The 21,350-nt window shown below is 43.2% G+C and overlaps 1 protein-coding gene across 1 annotated transcript in view; it reads right to left on the bottom strand.

Annotated features, from left to right (window-relative positions):
* The window catches only part of LOC120052055 (metalloprotease TIKI2-like), an 83,663-nt gene extending 62,626 nt beyond the window's left edge, over nt 1–21,037 (bottom strand). The window contains exons 1-2 of the mRNA XM_038998917.1: nt 20,993–21,037; nt 18,216–18,785 (exon numbers count right to left, since the gene is read on the bottom strand). Of these exons, the coding sequence (XP_038854845.1) occupies nt 18,216–18,785; nt 20,993–21,037 (615 nt within the window). The remainder of the gene's footprint in view (nt 1–18,215; nt 18,786–20,992) is intronic.
* Between the last annotated feature and the right edge of the window lie 313 nt (nt 21,038–21,350).

The following is a 21,350-nucleotide window of genomic DNA, read 5'->3' as shown; positions in this document are numbered from 1 at the left end:
AAAACCTCCCTGGTCTTTGTGGTTGAATCTGTGTCTGAAATTCAATACTCGACTGAGGGACCTTACAGATAATTGTATGTGTGGGGTAAAAAGATGAGGTAGTCATTCAAAAATCATGTTAAACACTATTATTACACACAGAGTGAGTCCATGCAACTTAGTATGTGACCTTACTCTAACTTATTTAGGCTTGCCATAACAAAAGGGTTGAATACTTATTGACTCAAGACATTTCAGCTTTTCATTTTGAATTAATTTGCTAAAATGTCTACAAACATAATTTCACTTTGACATTATGGGTTATTGTATGTAGGCCAGTGACACAACATCTCATTTTAATACGTTTTAAATTCAGGCTCTAACACAACAAAATGTGGAAAAAGTCAAGGGGTGTGAATACTTTGTGAAGGCACTGTATGTGATTTGGATCTGAGATGTTTACTTATCACGCCTCGACAGACAACATGTTTCCAGGCAGGGAAACTTTGGATGCTCAGGAAATCACTGAGTCACATTCCTGTCTGCAATCAATCAGCCGCTACCTCATATAACCAGCGGCGTAGGTAGAAATTGCTGTGTGGCTGGGCATACATTTGCCAGCAGAAATACAGCAAAAATACCCAGACATATTTAAGTAAACATGAGTGCAATCACATTGCATCATTTAACACATAACACAGAATACATTTGACCAAAAAAAAACTAACATTTCCCTTGACAAACAAGCCCTAGACTATTACCAAGTAGGCAGCGCAAATGCGCAACTACACAACCGCTTACAACACTGCTGACAAAACAGGCCGACCGTCTGAGTCCACGTCAGACAGTAAACAAACATAATGAAATGCACAACATGTCTATCAACAACATATTGAGAGAGAGAGAGAGAGAGATTATACAGCAGCAGACAAGTGCAGTGATAAAATGGGAAAAATTATACTGTCACAAAATACAGATAATGGATGAAGTGTTCAGTCCAAACTCATGAAATAATCAACATATTATCAGATCAGATCTGCCACTCACACTCAAAGCATCGATCTACAGTACAGGCACCACAGGTGGATTCCAGGACCATGGTCAGCGCATCGGCCAGACACCAACTCGGCACTGGATTGGAATATGCGCAAACAGCTTATTGCACAAAGAAGCAAGCAGGAATAGAAAGCCCTGAAAGTGTTTTCATTAAGCCCAAAAGTGCACACTTTTTGCCATATATAAACAGACACACATGTTACAATACAAACACTTCAGGCATGAAAAATGAAATCATTAAACATAATACCACGGTGGGTGGAATACACTAGCTCACTTGAATCATCTAACATAAACCTGGCCTACCAAAGTAGGCGTGAAAACATGAACACATCATACATAGCCTCATATCATGCAGGGTATGAACACAGTAGCTCATTTTTTATTAAACACATATAGGCCTGGCCTACCAAGGCAGGCATGAAAACATTATGCTAAATCATAAATAAACAGTATTCAGGCTTACCTTTCTTGTGTGTTTCACGTTTTACAGTACAAGGCATAGGCGCCTAAGCTTGGTGTTGAAAATTATTTAATTATAGTCCAGAGTCACTGAGTTCCCTTTCAAAGGACAACAGGGCTAGATTGTTGATATGTGCAGTCAGCATTCAAGATCTGCTGGATGTTTTGATACGGCCTGTAGGGGAGAATAGTCTCTCAACAGTACATGAAGTCATAGGAGGGTGATGATGGCACTTAGTAGTCTATTGATGTTAGGGAAAATGTCAGGACTGCAGCTGTCCAAAATGTCAATTTATTTGATTTATTGATTTATTTATTTCACCTTTATTTAACCAGGTAGGCAAGTTGAGAACAAGTTCTAATTTACAATTGCGACCTGGCCAAGATAAACAAAGCAGTTCGACACATATAACAACACAGTTACACATGGAGTAAAACAAACATACAGTCATTAATACAGTAGAAAAATAAGTCTATATACAATGTGAGCAAATGAGGTGAGATAAGGGAGGGAAAGTCAAAAAAAGGCCATGGTGGCGAAGTAAATACAATATAGCAAGTACAACACTGGAATGGTAGATTTGCAGTGGAAGAATGTGCAAAGTAGAAATAGAAATAATGGGGTGCAAAGGAGCAAAATAAATAAATAAATAAATAAATACAGTAGGGGTAGAGGTAGTTGTTTGGGCTCAATTATAGATGGGCTATGTACAGGTGCAGTAATCTGTGAGCTGCTCTGACAGCTGGTGCTTAAAGCTAGTGAGGGAGATAAGTGTTTCCAGTTTCAGAGATTTTTGTAGTTCGTTCCAGTCATTGGCAGCAGAGAACTGGAAGGAGAGGCGGCCAAAGGAGGAATTGGTTTTGGGGGTGACCAGTGAGATATACCTGCTGGATCGCGTGCTACAGGTGGGTGCTGCTATGGTGACCAGCGAGCTGAGATAAGGGGGGACTTTACCTAGCAGGGTCTTGTAGATGACCTGGAGCCAGTGGGATTGGCGACGAGTATGAAGCGAGGGCAGGCCAACGAGAGCATACAGGTCGCAGTGGTGGGTAGTATATGGGGCTTTGGTGACAAAACGGATGGCACTGTGATAGACTGGATCCAATTTATTGAGTATGATATTGGAGGCTATTTTGTAAATGACATCGCCGAAGTCGAGGATCGGTAGGATGGTCAGTTTTACGAAGGTATGTTTGGCAGCATGAGTGAAGGATGCTTTGTTGCGAAATGGGAAGCCAATTCTAGATTTAACTTTGGATTGGAGATGTTTGATGTGAGTCTGGAAGGAGAGTTTACAGTCTAACCAGACACCTAGGTATTTGTAGTTGTCCACATATTCTAAGTCAGAACTGTCCCGAGTTGTGATGCTGGACGGGCGGGCAGGTGCAGGCAGCGATCGGTTGAAGAGCATGCATTTAGTTTTACTTGTATTTAAGAGCAGTTGGAGGCCACGGAAGGAGAGTTGTATGTCAATAAGGGATGGGAATTCCTGACCTCCCCCGGCTTTTCGAAGCAGTTGCTGAATAAACATGGTTAATTCAGCATCCTCAACAGAGATATTATAGTGATAGGTGCTTGGCGATTCACAGAGCTCTGCTTTGATCTTGCGCAATAGTAGGGAGGCTGCCGTCCCAAGCAGCTCGTGTTGAATGTCTGGACTCATGAGTCTATCGTCTTCGGACAGCTGCTCTAGACGATTTTGAATTTTTGGATCATATTTGGATAACAAATTGCACATTTTCTAAAAGTTGCCCTTGTTAAGGGCCTCTTCACTCTCCCTATGTCCACATAGTGCTACAGTTGAAGTCGGACGTTTACATACACCTTAGCCAAATACATTTAAACTCAGTTTTTCACAATTCCTGACATTTAATCCTCGTAAAAATTCCCTGTCTTAGGTCAGTTAAGATCAACATGTGAAATGTCAGAATAATAGTAGAGAGAATGATTTATTTCAGCCTTTATTTCTTTCATCACATTCCCAGTGGGTCAGAAGTTTACATACACTCAATTAGTATTTGGTAGCATTACCTTTAAATTGTTTAACTTGGGTCAAACGTTTCGGGTAGCCTTCCACAAGCTTCCCACAATAAGTTGGGTGAATTTTGGCCCATTTCTCCTGACAGAGCTGGTGTAACTGAGTCAGGTTTGCAGGCCTCCTCGCTCACACAGGCTTTTTCAGTTCTGCCCACAGAATTTCTATAGGATTGAGGTCAGGACTTTGTGATAGCCACTCGCCATTTTGCCACAACTTTGGAAGCCAGCTTGGGGTCATTGTCCATTTGGAAGACCCATTTGCGACCAAACTTTAACTTCATGACTAATGTTTTGAGATGTTGCTTCAATATATCCACATAATTTTCCTTCCTCGTGATGCCATCTATTTTGTGAAGTGCACAAGTCCCTTCTGCAGCAAAGTAACACCACAACATGATGCTGCCACCCCCATGCTTCACAGTTGGGATGGTGTTCTTCGGCTTGCAAGACTCCCCCTTTTTCCTCCAAACATAACAATCGTCAATATGGCCAAACAGTTCTATTTTTGTTTCATCAGACCAGAGGACATTTCTCCAAAAAGTACGATCTTTGTCCCCATGTGCAGTTGCAAACCATAGTCTGGCTTTTTTATGGCGGTTTTGGAGCAGTGGCTTCTTCCTTGCTGAGCGACCTTTCAGGTTATGTCAATACGGGACTCATTTTACCGGGATATAGATACTTTTGTACCTGTTTCCTCCAGCATCTACACAAGGTACTTCGCGGTTGTTCTGGGATTAGTTTGCACTTTTCGCACCAAAGTACGTTCATCTCTAGGAGACAGAATGCGTCTTCTTCCTAAATGGTATGACGGCTGTGTGGTCCCATGGTGTTTATACTTGGGTACTATTGTTTGTACAGATGAACGTGGTACCATCAGGCGTTTGGAAATTGCTCCCAAGGATGAACCAGACTTGTGGAGGTTTCCAATTATTTTCCTGAGGTCTTGGCTGATTTCTTTTGATTTCCCCATGATGTCAAGCAAAGAGGCACTGAGTTTGGAGGTAGGCCTTGAAATACATCCACAGGTACACCTCCAATTGACTCAAATGATGTCAATTTGCCTATGAGAAGCTTCTAAAGCCATAACATAATTTTCTGTAATTTTACAAGCTGTGTCACTTGTGTCGTGCACAAAGAATATGTTCTAACCGACTTGCCAAAACTATAGTTTGTTAACAAGAAATGTGTGGAGTGGTTGAAAAACAAGTTTTAATGACGCCAACCTAAGTATATGTAAACTTCCGACTTCAACTGTATGTCCTGTTTAGCGCATAACATAACAATGTCCAGAACCACTTTGACATGATCACGATTCTTCTCTACAAATGATTTTTCATTGATCACTTTTGGTTGTGTGGGTGGGTCGTCCAACTGCAGACAAATCCACAGGTGGACTCGTGATGACATGCTCACCGTGATGAGGCGGGCCTGGGGATGGTGAGCTAGCTGTGCTGTGGAAGTCAATGCAGTAGCCATACTATCCTCCTCATGGGATCACAAGCTAGCCTACTAAAGGGCTGACGACGACTGAAGGATTGGGCTCGGGCCGATGGAGGCAGAGCAGGTGTTGTGTCTTCATCCTCCATCAGTGGCTATTTGAAAAAGCGCATGAGTGAACTTTGTTTTGCCATAACTTGTGACTAGCTAGCGTTAGTTTGCATTAGCAAAGAACTGCAGAGGGTTAAAACAATTTTTCGCACAGTTAGCTAGTAGGTACGTGTGTGTGTGTGTGGGGGGGGGGGGGGGGGGGGGTACAACCAATTAGATCCCAGGACCCTACTGGTGCATTTTTACACATTTCTGATTAGTTCGGAGACAACACAAACAACAAATCAAATGCATTTATTTCATTTATATATTTTAAGCCAGCCTGATTGGGTGGACTAGTGTTCAATCTGGCAGGGCCTCTGCTCAGCCTGACCCTGCCGTGGCTTCGCCTCTACAGACCACCCAACCCACCCTGACTGGAAAAAACATGCCCCTTCCCAGAGGTACAGTGAGAACACCAACAGGAAATGTGAATTATTATGTGGCTTATAATGTGTTTCAACTGCATTGGTCACTGTGGTGTGTTTCAGAGAGAGAGAACGAGAGAGGAGAGAGAGAGAGAGAGAGAGAGAGAGAGAGAGAGAGAGAGAGAGAGAGAGAGGAGACAGAGAGGGGGAAAGAGAGGAGACAGAGAGGGGGAAAGAGAGGAAACAGAGAGAGGAGAGTTTAGTGTGATGAAACCCTTTAATACATCACAGACCTGGGCTGGCTGGAGGAGACGAGACCCACGAAATAGAGAGAGGAGAGAGTGTCAGCTCTGAGAGAAAGAGCAGGCGTAGGAGGATGACCCATAGCGTGACATCAGGCCATTAAAGTAAAGGTAGGAACCAGTGCTCTGTTTAAAACAGGAATGAGGGATACAAAAAAAGGATGATTTTGGCACTGGGAACCCAACGGTATGGGATAGCACTCTATCTAGCCCACTCTGTCTCATTATAGTGGCTACCTCAACAGCACTTTGCTCAGTGACAATGTGGTGAATTCATTACTGATCGAGGTCCTCTCCTCTGGCCAGGTATTCAGAGATGCTAGAGGGGACATGGTGATTCTCCAGACGACAGGGATACAGATCTATCATGAAGCTAACTGTAGCTAGAATAGACATACAGTCTCATACAGTGCCTTCACAAAGTATTCACACCCCTTGACTTTTTCCACATTTTGTTGTTACAGACTTAATTTAAAATTGATTAAATTGTGATTTTGTGTCACTGGCCTACACATAATATCCCATAATGTCAACGTGGATTTATACTTTAGGACATTTTTATAAATGAATTAAAAATGAAAAGTTGAAATGTCTTGAATCAATAAGTATTTAACCCCTTTGTTATGGCAAGCCTAATTATGTTCAGGAGTAAAAATGTGCGCAATAATAATGTTTAACATGATTTTTGTATACCTCATCTCTGTACCCCACACATACAATTATCTGTTAAGTCCCTCAGTCGAGCATTGAAGTTCAAACAGATTCAACCACAAAGACCAGGGAGGTTTTCCAATGCCTCGCAAAGAACAGCACCTATTGGTAGATGGGTAAAAAAAAGCTGACATTGAATATCCCTTTGAGCATGGTAACTTCTTATGACTGGGGGCAGTATTGAGTAGCTTGGATGAATAAGGTGCCCAGAGTAAACTGCCTGCTACTCAGGCCCAGTTGCTAATATATGCATATTATTAGTAGATTTGAATAGAAAACACTATGAAGTTTCTAAAACTGTTTGAATGATGTCTGTGAGTATAACAGAACTCATATGGCAGGCAAAAACCTGAGAAAAAATCCAACCAGGAAGTGGGAAATCTGAGGTTTGTAGGTTTGCCTATCCAATATACAGTGTCTATGGGGTCATGTTGCACTTCCTAAGGCTTCCACTAGATGTCAACAGTCTTTAGAAACTTGATTGATGCTTCTACTGTGAAGGAGGGGGGAATGGGGGCTGTTTGAGTCAGGGCTCTGGCAGAGTGCCACGAGCTCACTCAGGCACGCCCCCGTGAGAGTTAGCTGCGTTCCATCGCATTTCTACAGACAAAGGAATTCTCCGGTTGAAACATTATTGAAGCTGTATGATAAAAACATCCTAAAGATTGATTCTATACTTCGTTTGACATGTTTCTACGAACTGTAATATGACTTTTCGTCTGAACTTTCGCCTGGACTTGCCCGCGCGTCGTGAGTTTGGGTTGTGTACTGAACGCGCGAACAAAAAGGAGGTATTTGGACATAAATGATGGACTTTATCGAACAAATCAAACATTTATTGTGGAACTGGGATTCCTTGGGAGTGCATTCTGATGAAGATCATCAAAGGTAAGTGAATATTTATAATACTATTTCTGATTTCTGTTGACTCCACAACATGGCGGATATCTGTATGGCTTGTTTGGGCTCTGAGCGCTGTACTCAGATTATAGCATGGTGTGCTTTTTCAGTAAAGTTTTTTTTAAATCTGACACAGCGGTTGCATTAAGGAGAAGTGGATCTAAAATTCCATGCATAACACTTGTATCTTTTAGCAATGTTTATATTGAGTATTTCTGTAAATTGATGTGGCTCTCTGTGTCACGCCCTGACCATAGATTGCTTTGTATGTTTCTATGTTTTGTTTGGTCAGGGTGTGGTGTGGGTGGGCATTCTATGTTGTATGTCTAGGTTGTCTATTTCTGTGTTTGGCCTAGTATGGTTCCCAATCAGAGGCAGGTGTCAGTCGTTGTCTCTGATTGGGAGCCATATTTAGGTAGCCTGTTTTCCTTTGGGTTTTGTGGGTGGTTATATTCTGTCTGTGTTTCACCATACGGAACTGTCTCGGTCGTTTGTCGGTTTATTGTTTTTTCGTTCATTGTTCAAGTATTCTTATTAAAATGGATACTTACCACGCTGCGCATTGGTCCTCCTCTTATCATTCCAACGACGAGCGTTACACTCTGCAAAATCACCAGATGTTTTGGAACTACTGAACATAACGCGCCAATCTAAACTGAGATTTTTGGATATAAATATGAACCTTATCGAACAAAACATACATGTATTGTGTAACATGAAGTCCTATGAGTCTGATGAAGATCATCAAAGGTCTGTGATTCATTTTATCTCTATTTCTGCTTTTTGTGACTCCTCTCTTTGGCTGGAAAAATAGCTGTGTTTTTCTGTGACTAGGTACTGACCTAACATAATCGTTTGAGGAATTATAATTATGAGATTTCTGTTGTTTTGAATTTGGCGCCCTGCACTTTCACTGGCTGTTGTCAAATCGATCCCGTTAACGGGATTTTAGCCGATCTCAGCCATAAGAGTTAATTACACTTTGAATGGTGTATCAATACACCCAGTCACTACAAAGATACAGGCTTCCTTCCTAGTTCAGTTGCCGGAGAGGAAGTAAACCGGCCAGGGATTTCACCATGAGGCCAATGGGGACTAAAATAGTTACAGAGTTTAATGGCTGTGATAGGAGAAAAGTGAGGATGGATTAACAACATTGTAGTTACTCCACAATGATAACCTAAATGACAGAGTGAAAAGAAGGAAGCCTGGACAGAATAAAATACTCCAAAACATGCCTCCCGTTTGCAATAAGACACACCTCCCATTGGCAATAGACACTAAAATAAAACTGCAAACAATGTGGCAAAGAAATGAACTATATCAAATCAAATCAAATTGTATTTGTCACATGCGCCGGTCTACACCTGTAGATCTTTCACTTTCATAAAATGCTTACTTACTTACTAAGCCCTTAACCAACAATGTAATTTTAAGAAAAATAAGTGTTAAGAAAGTATTTACTAAAATAAACTGAAGTAAAAAAAATAAAGAAATTAAAAAAAATAAGAAGAAAATCCAACAATAAAATGACAGTAGTGAGGCTACATAGAGGGGGTACCGGTTAGTCAAGGTAATTGAGGTAATATGTACATGTAGGTAGAGGTAAAGTGACTATGCATAGATAATAAACAGAGAGCAGCAGCGTAAAAATGGGGGGGGGGGGACAATGCAAATAGTCCGTGTAGCCATTTGATTAGCTGTTCAGGAGTCTTATGGCTTGGGGGTAGAAGCTGTTAGGAAGCCTTTTGGACCTAGACTTGGCGCTCCGGTACCGCTTGCCGTGCAGAGAGAACAGCCTATGGCTAGGGTGGCTGGAGTCTTCCTCTGACACGGCTTTGTATAGAGGTCCTGGATGACAGTAAGCTTGGTCCCAGTGACGTACTGGGCCATACACACTACCCTCTCTCGCCCTCCGACCGAGAGCAGTTGCCATACCAAGCGGTGATGCAACCAGTCTCTCGATGGTGCAGCTGTAGAACTTTTTGAGGATCTGAGGATCCATGCCAAATTTGTTCAGTCTCCTGAGGAGGAATAGGCGTTGTCGTGCCCTCTTCACGACTGTCTTGGTGTGTTTGGACCATGATAGTTCGTTGGTGATGTGGACACCAAGGAACTTGAAGATCTCAGCTTGCTCCACTACAGCCCTGTCAATGAGAATGGGGGAGTGCTCGGTCCTCCCTTTCCTGTAGTTCACAATCATCTCCTTTGTCTTGATCACATTGAGGGAGAGGTTGTTGTCCTGGCACCACACCGCCAGGTCTCTGACCTCCTCCCTATAGGCTCATCGTTGTCGGTGATCAGGCCTACCACTGTTGTGTCATGCCTGGCCATGCTGTCATGGGTGAACAGGGAGTACAGGAGGGGACTGAGCACGCACCCCTGACAGCCCATCAGGAAGTCCAGGATTGCAGAGGGGGGTGTTTAGTCCCAGGGTCCTTAGCTTAGTGATTAGCTTTGAGGGCACTATGGTGTTGAACGCTGAGCTATAGTCAATGAATAGCATTCTCACGTAGGTGTTCCTTTTGTCCAGGTGGGAATTTGTGGATTTGTTGGGGAGGTCTGCAAATTGGAGTGGGTCTAGGGTGTCTGGGATAATGGTGTTAATGGCCCTGAATACAAAATGTTATGTTTGGGGCAAATACAACACAACACATCACTGAGTACCACTCTTCATATTTTCAAGCATGGTGATGGCTGCATCATGTTATGGGTATGCTTGTCATTGACAAGGAAGGGAGTGTTTTAGGATGAAAAGAAACGGAATAGATCTATGCACAGGAAAACTCCTAGAGGAAAACCTGGTTCAGTCTGCTTTCCAACAGACAAATTCATCTTTCAGCAGGACAATAACCTCAAACACAAGGGCAAATATACACTGGAGTTTAGTGGAGGCTGCTGACGGGAGGACGGCTCATAATAATGACTGGAAAGCAGTGAATGGAATGGCATCAAACACCTGGAAACCATGAAAGAAACCACGTGTTTATGTATTTGATACCATTCCACATATTCCGCTCCAGCCATTACCATGAGCCCGTCCTCCCCACTTAAGGTGCCACCAACTTCCTGTGCAGGAGTTCCTTACCAAGACAACTGTCGTGTCTTAGCATCATTAAACTGAAGATGAATCTTTATCAAAAATTCTCTGTAATTATTATTACGTGATTAAACTACTTAATCATGTAACTGTAATTAACTAGGAAGTTGGGGCACCAAGGAAAATATTCAGATTACAAAGTTATAATTTTCCTAATATAACTTTCAGATATTTTAATATATAACACAAGTCTTCTGATTAATGAATGATTCTTTACCTCACGTTAGTCTCATTCCAAACGTCGTAAATTGTTGGTTATCTGCAGGAACCCAGTCTTCACTATGAGTCATCAATACATCAATTGTCTTAAATCATTTATTTACTAACTAAGTAATCACAGAAAGACATAAACAAACAGTAGATATGGTTACAAGGAAATGATAGGGGAATGTGCACTAGTGGGCTAAACCGGCATCGCGGCTTGGTGGACAAAAGGGAAGTGGGGGCCGACTGAGATAAGACACCAAAGTTGATAATTATAACAACTGAAATGCTAATCGTTTGCACATGAACGCTCACTCATTCGGGAATAATTGCAATCAATATATATATTTACGCTCAGTGTGTCGTCCTGATCTTGAAAAGTTTGTTTCTGTTGTAGTTTGTCCGCCCTCTCTCTCTCTGCCGTGGTTAGAATGGATAGTTCAGAGTAACATTCAGCGATGTTGTTATAGAATAGATGTTTCAGCGGTTGTCGGTCTTCGCGTTCAATGATACCGAATTCCTAGCTGCAGACTAGTAATTAATATCAAAGACTTGTTCTTATTCTGTCGGTATCGATAGTCTAAGAGTTTAACCACGTGGGATGGTTAAAAGATTCAGCAATCTACTCAAACCTTATTTCCCTCTGTGATAGAGGTACTGGTCTGGTCTCAAACCTTATCCCTCTCGTTATCGAGGTAAGCTGGTCTGAAGATAAAACCCAAGTGGGGGTTTTATTCAGAGGAGCAGAAAGGGCCGGTCCCATGATGCCAGGTCCTGACTGTGCCCCTGGGGGCGTGCCAATGACTTAGTGAAACTTTAAACAGAAATACAATTCTCTCACATTAACATCATTACATAGCATCACATAATTTCACAAATAGTTTCATCTTTACTCATTCATTTTGTACAACAATTAGATGTAAGCCTCATACTTGAGACTCTTGTATAAACAGGGTTATGGTAATGTGGCTGTATTGTCTCTCATGAGTTTCACAAAATTGTACCAAACGGACCAGTGGGTGTAGGAGAGACAGAGAGAGGGGGATGGTGCAGAGGGAGGGGGAATAGTGCTCGCTGTACCCAAAGAGGGCAACGTCATGACACAACATTGAATGTTTCTGAGTGGCCTAGTTACAGTTTTGATTTACAGTACCAGTCAAAAGTTTGAACACACCTACACATTCAAGGGTTTTTCTTTATTTTTATTATTTTCTACACTGTAGAATAATAGTGAGGACATCAAAACTAAGAAATAACACATATTGAATCATGTAGTAACCAAACAAGTGGTAAACAAATCAACATACTGTATATTTTATATTTGAGATTCTTCAATAAGCCACCCTTTGCCTTGATGACAGCTTTGCACACTCTTGGCATTCTCTCAACCAGCTTCATGAGGTAGTCACCTGGAATGCATTTAATTTAACATGTGTTGTGACAAGGTAGGTGTGGTATAGAGAAGTTAGCCCTATTTGGTAAAAGACCAAGTCCATATTATGGCAAGAACAGCTCAAATAAAAAAGAGAAACAACAGTCCATCATTACTTTAAGACATGAAGGTCAGTCAATGCGGAAAATTTGAAGAACTTTGAAGTGCAGTCACAAAAACCATCAAGCTCTATAATGAAACTGGCTCTCATGAGGACCGCCACAGGAAAGGAAGACCTAGAGTTACCTCTGCTGCAGAGGATAAGTTAATTAGAGTTACCAGCCTCAGAAATCGGCAATTAACTGCACCTCAGATTGCAGCCCAAATAAATGCTTCACAGAGTTCAAGTAACAGACACATCTCAACATCAACTGTTCAGAGGAGACTGCGTGAATCAGGCCTTCATTGTCAAATTGCTGCAAAGATACCACTACTAAAGGACACCAATAATAAGAAGAGACTTGCTTGGGCCAAGAAACACGAGCAATGGTCTGATGAGTCCAAATTTGAGAGTTTTGTTTCCAAACGCCATGTCTTTGTGAGATGCAGAGTAGGTGAACGGATGAGCTCCGCATGTGTGGTTCCCACCGTGAAGCATGGAGGAAGAGGTGTGATGGTGTGGGGGTGCTTTGCTGGTGACACTGTCAGTGATTTATTTGGAATTCAAAGCACACCAGCATGGCTACCACAGCATTCTACAGCGATACGCCATCCCATCTGGTTTGCGCTTAGTGGGACCATCATTTGTTTTTCAACAGGACAATGACCCAAAACACACCTCCAGGCTGTGTAAGGGCTATTTGGCCAAGAAGGAGAGGGATGGAGTGCTGCATCAGATGACCTGGCCTCCACAATCACCTGACCTCAACCCAATTGTGAACGTTTGGGAGGAGTTGGACCGCAGAGTGAAGGAAAAGTATTCCAGGTGACTACATTATGAAACTGGTTGAGAGAATGCCAAGAGCGTGCAAAGCTGTCATCAAGGCAAAGGGTGGCTACTTTGAAGAATCTAAAATCTAAAATATATTTTGATTTGTTTACCACTTTTCTGGTTACTACATGATTCCATATGTGTTCTTTCATAGTTTTGATGTCTTCACTATTATTCTACAATGTACTAAAAATGAAAATACTAAAAATAAAGAAAAACCCTGTGTAGGTGTGTCCAACTTTTGACTGGTACTTTTGACTGATGTAACACAACAAAATGTGGAATAAGCCAAGGGGTATGAATACTGAAGGCACTGTAGGATTCCACAGACTTGAAAATGGACCCAGATGACCCCAAAATATATATCCAGTAGCTACAGTCATCACTAGCTACCCACGCCTCACTCCACATCTACGTTTGGCCCTTTCTCTCCGCCTCACTGGGTTCTACCCTCAGCCTCTGTTCTGGACAGTGTATAATAGTCTAAGTGGTTCTGGATAGCAGAGGGCAATTTAGTCATTAAGCAGCCAATTAAGTCATTAGAGCAGTGGTTGGTTGGTTAGCCGTCTGCCCGCCCTCCCCTCTGCCCGCCTGCCAACAGATATCCTGTCTGATACCTGTTGCCAGTTTTCCACATATTTGTACTAGGAGTCATACAAGGCTTGACGTCGTTCTCTAACTTCACTCGAAAAGAGGATGGATGTTGTACGTCTACCAGTGTTTCCTTTGGAGTGTTTTTTTCCTGAACATTATAACAACATTGTAGCAATGTAGTAGCAGCGTCTTAGTCCCAACCATAGAAGCAATACTGTAGGAGAGGCCCTGTGTTTGCACTACAGTATATTTTCCTAGTCTCCTCTTCTATTCTGTGTGTGCAGATACAGGTGTGTACAGTTAAGCAGTGGGACAAGGAGAACCCCAGGACATGGAGAGAAAAAGAGCGAGGGAGACAAAGGGAGGGAGCATGGAGCCAGAAGAAGCCAGGAGGTTAGGGAGCAGAGCAGAGAGCAGAGGAGATGACTGTTTTTTCCATCACTCGTCATCATTCCCTGCGGACAAAGGAGCGCTCCAGACCCATCCTTACACGTCAGCCATGGAATGTAAATATTTGAATATAGACTGGTAAGATACCTAATTCCTCCCTTTAAATATGCATTATTTATATGACGGCGTCCAATGAACACAATGAGAAGTGTTCTGTCATGATTTGACATGACACCCGGGTGATGTGTTTTGAACACAGCTCGTCTTCGTCGGTGATCTCCCTGACCCTGTCGCGACAAGGGAGATCTTAATTTCCCTGGTCACACAGAGTACCATCTCAGAGTATCATCTTCACCCCATACCATTAAACCAGAGAAACAAAACTCTGATTGAAATAGACGTCTCTGTCACAGTGCACCACCGGGCACCTCCTTGCCACCATGACTCCTGCTGAGGAGAAACTAGATTTGGCCCTGCTAAGGTGACAATACAACTGCGGAGACTTGGGAGTGTGTGTGTGTGTGTGGGTGTGTGCACTTCTGCGTGTTCATGAATGTGTGTGTGGGTGGAACCAACTATATAGCCCTCCCTCTCCAGATCACAGTGAAAATAGCCCAGTAACCCAGCCTGTTCTGTTCTGAGGCCCCTGAGAGTTCAGCTTCTCACCCACAGACTGCAGTCTCCTCACGGATTCTACTCACGGCCCACTGCTCCGCCAACACCCACCTCTAACCCTCGCTCAGGGTTAGAGGTGGGTCACAGCTGTGATGTCATCTCCCCCCGACAAGGGCCTGTGCCTCGGCTGCAATGTGACCCAGAGTAAATAAATACGGGTATTTATACACCAGGCCAGACGCTGAAAGGCAGAGAGAGACGCAGGCAGCAGAAGGTCTGGTCTAGATGTAGATATAGAAGTAACGCACTGAGCCGAGGGAGTGGGAGGGAGAAGGTTGTGTGGTTGTTGTTGACTCTCTCACAAAGGTCGGTGACCAGCTTGCACCCCTCTAGACGGCCTGGCTTTCCACAGGTTCCCCCTCGGTACAGATAGTATGCCTTTGGAGAGGGTTTGGTGCTGGCTGGCCCACCCAGCTGTCGGCCTGCATCGCCCTTCATAGCTCTGGAGATGAAACATGCTCTCCCTCTGCCTTTGTTTCCACAGCCTCACTGCTGCCTCAATGCTGCTGCACACAGAAACCAAAGTGTTATCAGGTCTGTGAGAGCTCCAAAGCTCTGTCTGTAGGGCCCAGCGCCAACCTCTCAGGGCCCAGCAGCCCAGCGTCCACACTGGCCTGGCCCCTGTACCACCACCTCCTCCACCGAGCTGCCACAGGATGCACTACTCAACGAGGGGGGTGGACTTTTTATCAGTTACACCTCTCATCCGGACAGATTACTTTCTGTGAGGTCAGGGGACCCAGAGCGATGGCTGAGCCAGTGACGCCACTCTGTCCCCATGCTGAGAAGCCGAAGGGCAGGGAGGGGAGAGGAGGCTGAGTAGGGCTAGCCCATGCCCCAGGTCAAGCTACACAGTTCTAGGTCACTGACTGTGCAGAGGCCAGGTGCCTATGAAAAGCTTATGGCAGATGATGAATCACCAGCCTTTATGTTTCGGAGACCCTCTTGGCGATGCGGGAGCAGCAAGTTACAGGATATTGTAAGCAGCTACTTTTATTGGGAAAAAATAATAATGTGGGCCGGCAGGATTTGGAACTGTTCCCAAGTCAGATCTCCCACTAGAGAAGTGGAGCTCATGTTTCAGATTAGGGTTCGCACTGACATGATGCACATCACTCTTTCCCTCCTCTCCCTCCCTCGTTTTCACTCACTCTCTCTTGCGCTTTTCTTCTCTCTCTCTCTCTCTCTCTCTCTCTCTCTCTCTCTCTCTCTCTCTCTCTCTCTCTCTCTCTCTCTCTCTCTCTCTCTCTCTCTCTCTCACTCTCTCTCACTTTTTTCAGTCTATCTGACCTCATCTTTGTTCCAATCAACCATATAGAGAGATCCAATCAACCATAGTGTTCAAATTATTTCTCAAATTATAATAATTGACTATAATTGTTTCCATGTCACTTTCACTTCAGGCTTTGAACTTATTTCATACAATTTAAAAAAAGGGGGGCGGGGGGGGGGGGGTTCGAGCTCAAAAGTCCAAAAGTCCATTCTACTACACAGTTTAACTCAAGTTATTCATTATCCAGATTTTATGAAAATAACCTCCAACAACACAACAATACACCTGCCTCATAAAACGGTCTGTTCCCAGGAACAACAGAAAGGCAGGCAGTCCTCCAACACTTTGTATTGGTGATTTACTCAAGTTTTCATTGGATATAAGTCAAAATTGGCTATATCGTAAAAATGTATTAAAACAAAAATGTGCTTTTTGGTCTTAATTTAAGGTCAGGGTTAGGCATAAGTTTAGCACTGTGGTTAAGGTTAGGGTTAGTTTTCAAATCAGATTTTACGAAGAGAAATTGTAGAAATAGGCGAGGTTTATGACTTTGTGGCTGTGGTAACTAGTGACGACCAAATAACAGGAATGACACTTAGAGTTGTAATGGTAGAGTATTAGCTTCAGGTATGGTCATTAGAAACTACCCCTTATATTATCACTGTATTCTGTATACTACTAAATTGAGAAGCAGTGCATGCCTTGACTTTGCAACATTGCTCCGATGTAGGGCAGTTGTGTTCCAGATTCCCACGAATGTGCAAGGCAACTGTGTGTGCGTTTTTGGTTTTACTATCCTTGTGGGGACCAGAAGTGGGGACATTTCATCGGTACCCACAAGGAAAAAGGCTTAGGCTTAGGGCTTAGTTTTAGGGTTAGGTTTAGAATTAGGTTTAGGGTTAGAATTAGGGTTAGAAGTTAGGTTTAGGGTTAGGAGTCAGGTTTAGGGTTAGGAGTTAGGGTTAGGAGTTAGGTTTAGGGTTAGGAGTTAGGGTTAGGAGTTAGGTTTAGGGTTAGGGTTAGGAGTTAGGGTTCGGGGTTACGGATACAGTTAGGGTTGAGGGTTAGGTTAACTGTTAGGCGTTAGGGTTAGGGGTTAGGTTAACTGTTAGGGTTAGGAGTTAGGGTTAGGGGTTAGGGTTAGGGGTTAGGATTAGGAGTTAGGGTTAGGGGTGAGGTTAACTGTTAGGGTTAGGGTTAAGGGTTAGGTTAACCGTAAGGGTTAGGGGTTAGGGAAAGTAGGATGTGTGCGTGTGCGTGTGTGTTTGCTCTTTGACAGCGTAGTTAGGAGGTGCTGATGAAAGAGGAGAGGCTGTGTGGGGCCAGTGCCTCTCAAATTAGCGCAGGAGCCTCGTAGCCTGTCACATGGAGGCACAGGCACTCCGATATTCTGTTACACTGTGTGTGTGTGTGTGTGTGTGTGTGTGTGTGTGTGTGTGTGTGTGTGTGTGTGTGTGTGTGTGTGTGTGTGTGTGTGTGTGTGTGTGTGTGTGTGTGTGTGTGTGTGTGTGTGTGCGCGTGTCGCTCTCTGAGGACCAGAGAGCACACGGATGAGCAGACATGACAGGGGAACATCCTCCCAGTCCTAGCTCATCAAAGACATACCTGGACCTCCCAGAGTTTGGAAAAATACACTCGAGTTGACCTCTGCCTAACCCTTCCTGGGCCATCATTTATTTAGACCTCCATGTTGCCAATTCTCTAAAGCCCTTCCAAGGAGATGTAAAACAAGGATACTCCCTATGTTTATGTCATCAAGTAATTAGGCTATTCTGTCCATCTTTCAGTGTTAAGTTACAGAGCAAGATACTAGCAGTGGTAGTATCATGAGGACACAGACAGGCAGTCAGCCCAGGAAAAAGTGAGCTACCCCTCCCACACTCCCACCTTCACTAACTTATCACTTACATCTGTCATCCTGACACCTTGTCAGCTGATTCAGCTCTCATGTCTGTTTGTTTTGTAAGGCTCAGGAACATTCATAACTTTAAAACCATCTATAAAGCTTTGAAACATACCATTTCTAATACTATTTGTCTCCTCCCATTGTCATCTACATTCTCCACCATCTCCTCCCAAGACATGTCTCCCTTCCCCTAAATCCACAAACCCCCAGCCCCCAGCCGCCAACAAAATGAATCCAGCAATCATATATCCCCCACTCCAATGATCATGTCCAACCCCCACCCCCTCCATGTAGTCCCATCTCTTACCTGGGAGAAGTTGAGTCCGTTGAGGGGGTGACACTGCTCCTCCACCCGCTCCACCGCTCCTGTCCTCTTCCCCATGCGGTCGGCCTCCTGGGCCAGGAACAGGTCCAGTACGGGGGTCCCCCGCGACCTCACGTCTGACTCCGTCAGAGAGTTGACCATCAGCATCACCCAGACAGGCCTCTTCCTCTCCCAGTTCCCTGCGATGGCGTTGAAGAGGTAGTCAGCGTACAGCCCCCGGCCCCGCTGGTCCGCCGTCATCCAGTAGGGCATCATGTGCTTAACGTAGTCCAGGTGGCGTTTGAGGCGGCGATATAGGTCCCGGGGCAGCAGGGTCTGCAGGTTCTCCCCGTGGGGCAGCAGCTGGCAGCTGGTCAGCTTGGAGATCGTCAGGGGGTCAGTCAGGTCCAGCTCGAAGAATACGTTGGCGCTGGTCTGGAAGGCCCGTTTGGAGACGTCTGGGATAAAGTCCCATACACGGGTGTAGGGAACATGGATGGTCCCGAAAAGATAGGATGGAGGGTAGGGAGCTGGGTGCTTCACTGTCCAGAGGAATGAGTTCATGTCACTTTGCTATGGGGGTGGAGGGGGGTTGAGGGGGAGGAGGGCGAGAAGAGGGAGATATTATGACTATCAGCATTAGGAATACAGTAACATAACCTTCTGAGTTAAGGCTATCTACAATAGTACATTTGAAACTAAATTTTGTGATTAAGAGATTCAAAACAGCCTTTTAAGTACATCTGGCTGAGATACAGGTCAATGCAATAGAATCTGATGAAATGTCATCTCCAGATAAAGACAGGGGCACAATGAAACCATGTTAACTAGCTTCCACTGTGCTGTACTATGCTGCTCTCTGTCTGTCTGCTGTTCTGAGGCAGCGAGTTTATAGTGAAGCTTTCTCCGTGTAAACAGACCCCAGTGTATTGCCGAGGTGCATAGCTGTGCTGCCAATGCCTCTGTGGAACTGGAAAGCTTTTCAACGGTTGTTACAGCAGTATAAACATAATGAACCATATGAAACTGATGCAATCCACCTATCTGGTATATTATTTCCTTGAGGAATATTTTTGTTGTTGCAAAATTCATTGGAACAGATAGCCTACACAAACATCAAAATGCACACACATGGGCCTTTGATTAAAATGTGGTCAGACGTGGCTAATGTATCTGGTTTACTAAACACTATACAATTCTGATCAAATGGAAGAAGGACTGTGCATGTGTCTATTACTTCCAGTTCATTAACATTCCAGGGATTTCATAGGGGTCAATTAAGCCCTGTTTCCAAAAACACTCATAGACCATAGCTCTGCAAAACATCATGCAAATCACTGAGATGCTGTTATGACGGGAATGAGGAAAAATGTAAACAAGCAACATAACTATGAAATGATCAAAGTGGCTATCAAAGTAGCTCTTAGATAGATGTATGCATTGTACAACAAACTCTAACTATGGGCAAACTATTGTTTTGTGAAATGCTTGCTTCTGTTCAAATGTATCTATTTTCATTGGAGTTAACAGTATAGTACACTGACATTGGAGTTAACAGTATAGTACACTGACATTGGAGTTAACAGTATAGTACACTGACATTGGAGTTAACAGTATAGTACACTGACATTGGAGTTAACAGTATAGTACACTGACATTGGAGTTAACAGTATAGTACACTGACATTGGAGTTAACAGTATAGTACACTGACATTGGAGTTAACAGTATAGTACACTGACATTGGACCAAAGAGAACTCCCCTTCAGTGTTATTAAACCAAATGGAAAGCCTGGTCTATGGGAGAGGAAGAAATTAAATAGAAGCATTTGGTAGGCTTAGTAGTGCATATAATGTTATTAACTTCACATGCTCCTACTGTATTTCAATTAACATTTCCCCAGTTGAAATAGCAATTTTATTGTCATGCTGCCCGTGTACATTTGTCATATTAGAAAATTATTTTTAAAGGATTTCAAAACCCTGCCAAAAGGCATTACATCTTTGGAAATATTATTACTATTGCAAGGGTTTGTTATTTTCATAAATTAAATTAGAATTATTTTCTCACACAATCTTTGTATTGAGCATTGTCTTTTACTGAAATGTTTACACATCATCTCAGACGTGTGAATAAAACATTTATTTGGAAATTATTTCCACATTGGACATTCACATAGACTAAGTACACAAAATAAATCCACCGCTCTCTAACCATCATACTTTGATTCTATTTTGACAACTGTGTAGCCTACATATAATTTGTTAATCATTAACTTGTCTAAGAATGTTCGTCAAGTTCACGGAGACTTCTGTCCGATCGAATAAGGACAGTTGAAGTCCATACAGACGTTGATGAGAAAAGGCCGTCTCCTTTCCTTGCGCGGTGTTTTCTATTAGTTCTCGCGCTGGAGCACTGACGTGAGCACCTCCATTTTATTGGCTAATTAATTACTTTTGACACAAAATAGAGAGCTTTGTACTGGCGTATTAGAAATCACACTTAAGGGGGGACACTTCTACAGTTAATATCTGACAACAATGCCATTATCACAGATGATGAAACAGATTAACAATACTACAAATAAAATAATTTTGTGGACTATGTTGTTGCAATGCTGTCAAGTCATCCCTGATAAATATTTTCAATAATGTATTATGACATTTGTATTTTATTAATAGATAACATCATGTTAAAATTATATGTTATTAACGTTCGTGCTGAGGTCATGTAATTTCAGTTCAGATTTATTGCATTTCTGTCTGGGAAATTGTAGCATACCCAAGCCAGCGATGTGCGCGTGCGGCACGCACTGTGTCCAGTCATGATTCTAATTAAGTTCCCTCTGATTCATCTCTTGTGCTGATGATAAATTCACACCGCGAGAAAGACAGACGAGAGCGAGTGCAACACGGCCCCGGCCAGGTAAGAGAACACTGAAATTAATTGAATTCGAATGGGCTGACTCCCTTTGGCTATTGAGCCCATTCCATAATATTGCAAATATGGCCGATAGCTGTTTTAATAGGTCGTGTTTCATTGAAACTTGATCCGTTTTGAAAAGTCACTGAAACTTTTACATATAAATGTTAAATCAACGGTGGGTCAACGGTGGGTGTTCCCCACGTTCTTTTGCCAC

Source organism: Salvelinus namaycush, chromosome 8 (assembly GCF_016432855.1).
Source record: "Salvelinus namaycush isolate Seneca chromosome 8, SaNama_1.0, whole genome shotgun sequence".
NCBI classification, from domain to species: domain Eukaryota; kingdom Metazoa; phylum Chordata; class Actinopteri; order Salmoniformes; family Salmonidae; genus Salvelinus; species Salvelinus namaycush.
Note: the sequence above shows the minus strand (reverse complement) of the source record. Positions and strands in the feature narration are given on the sequence as shown.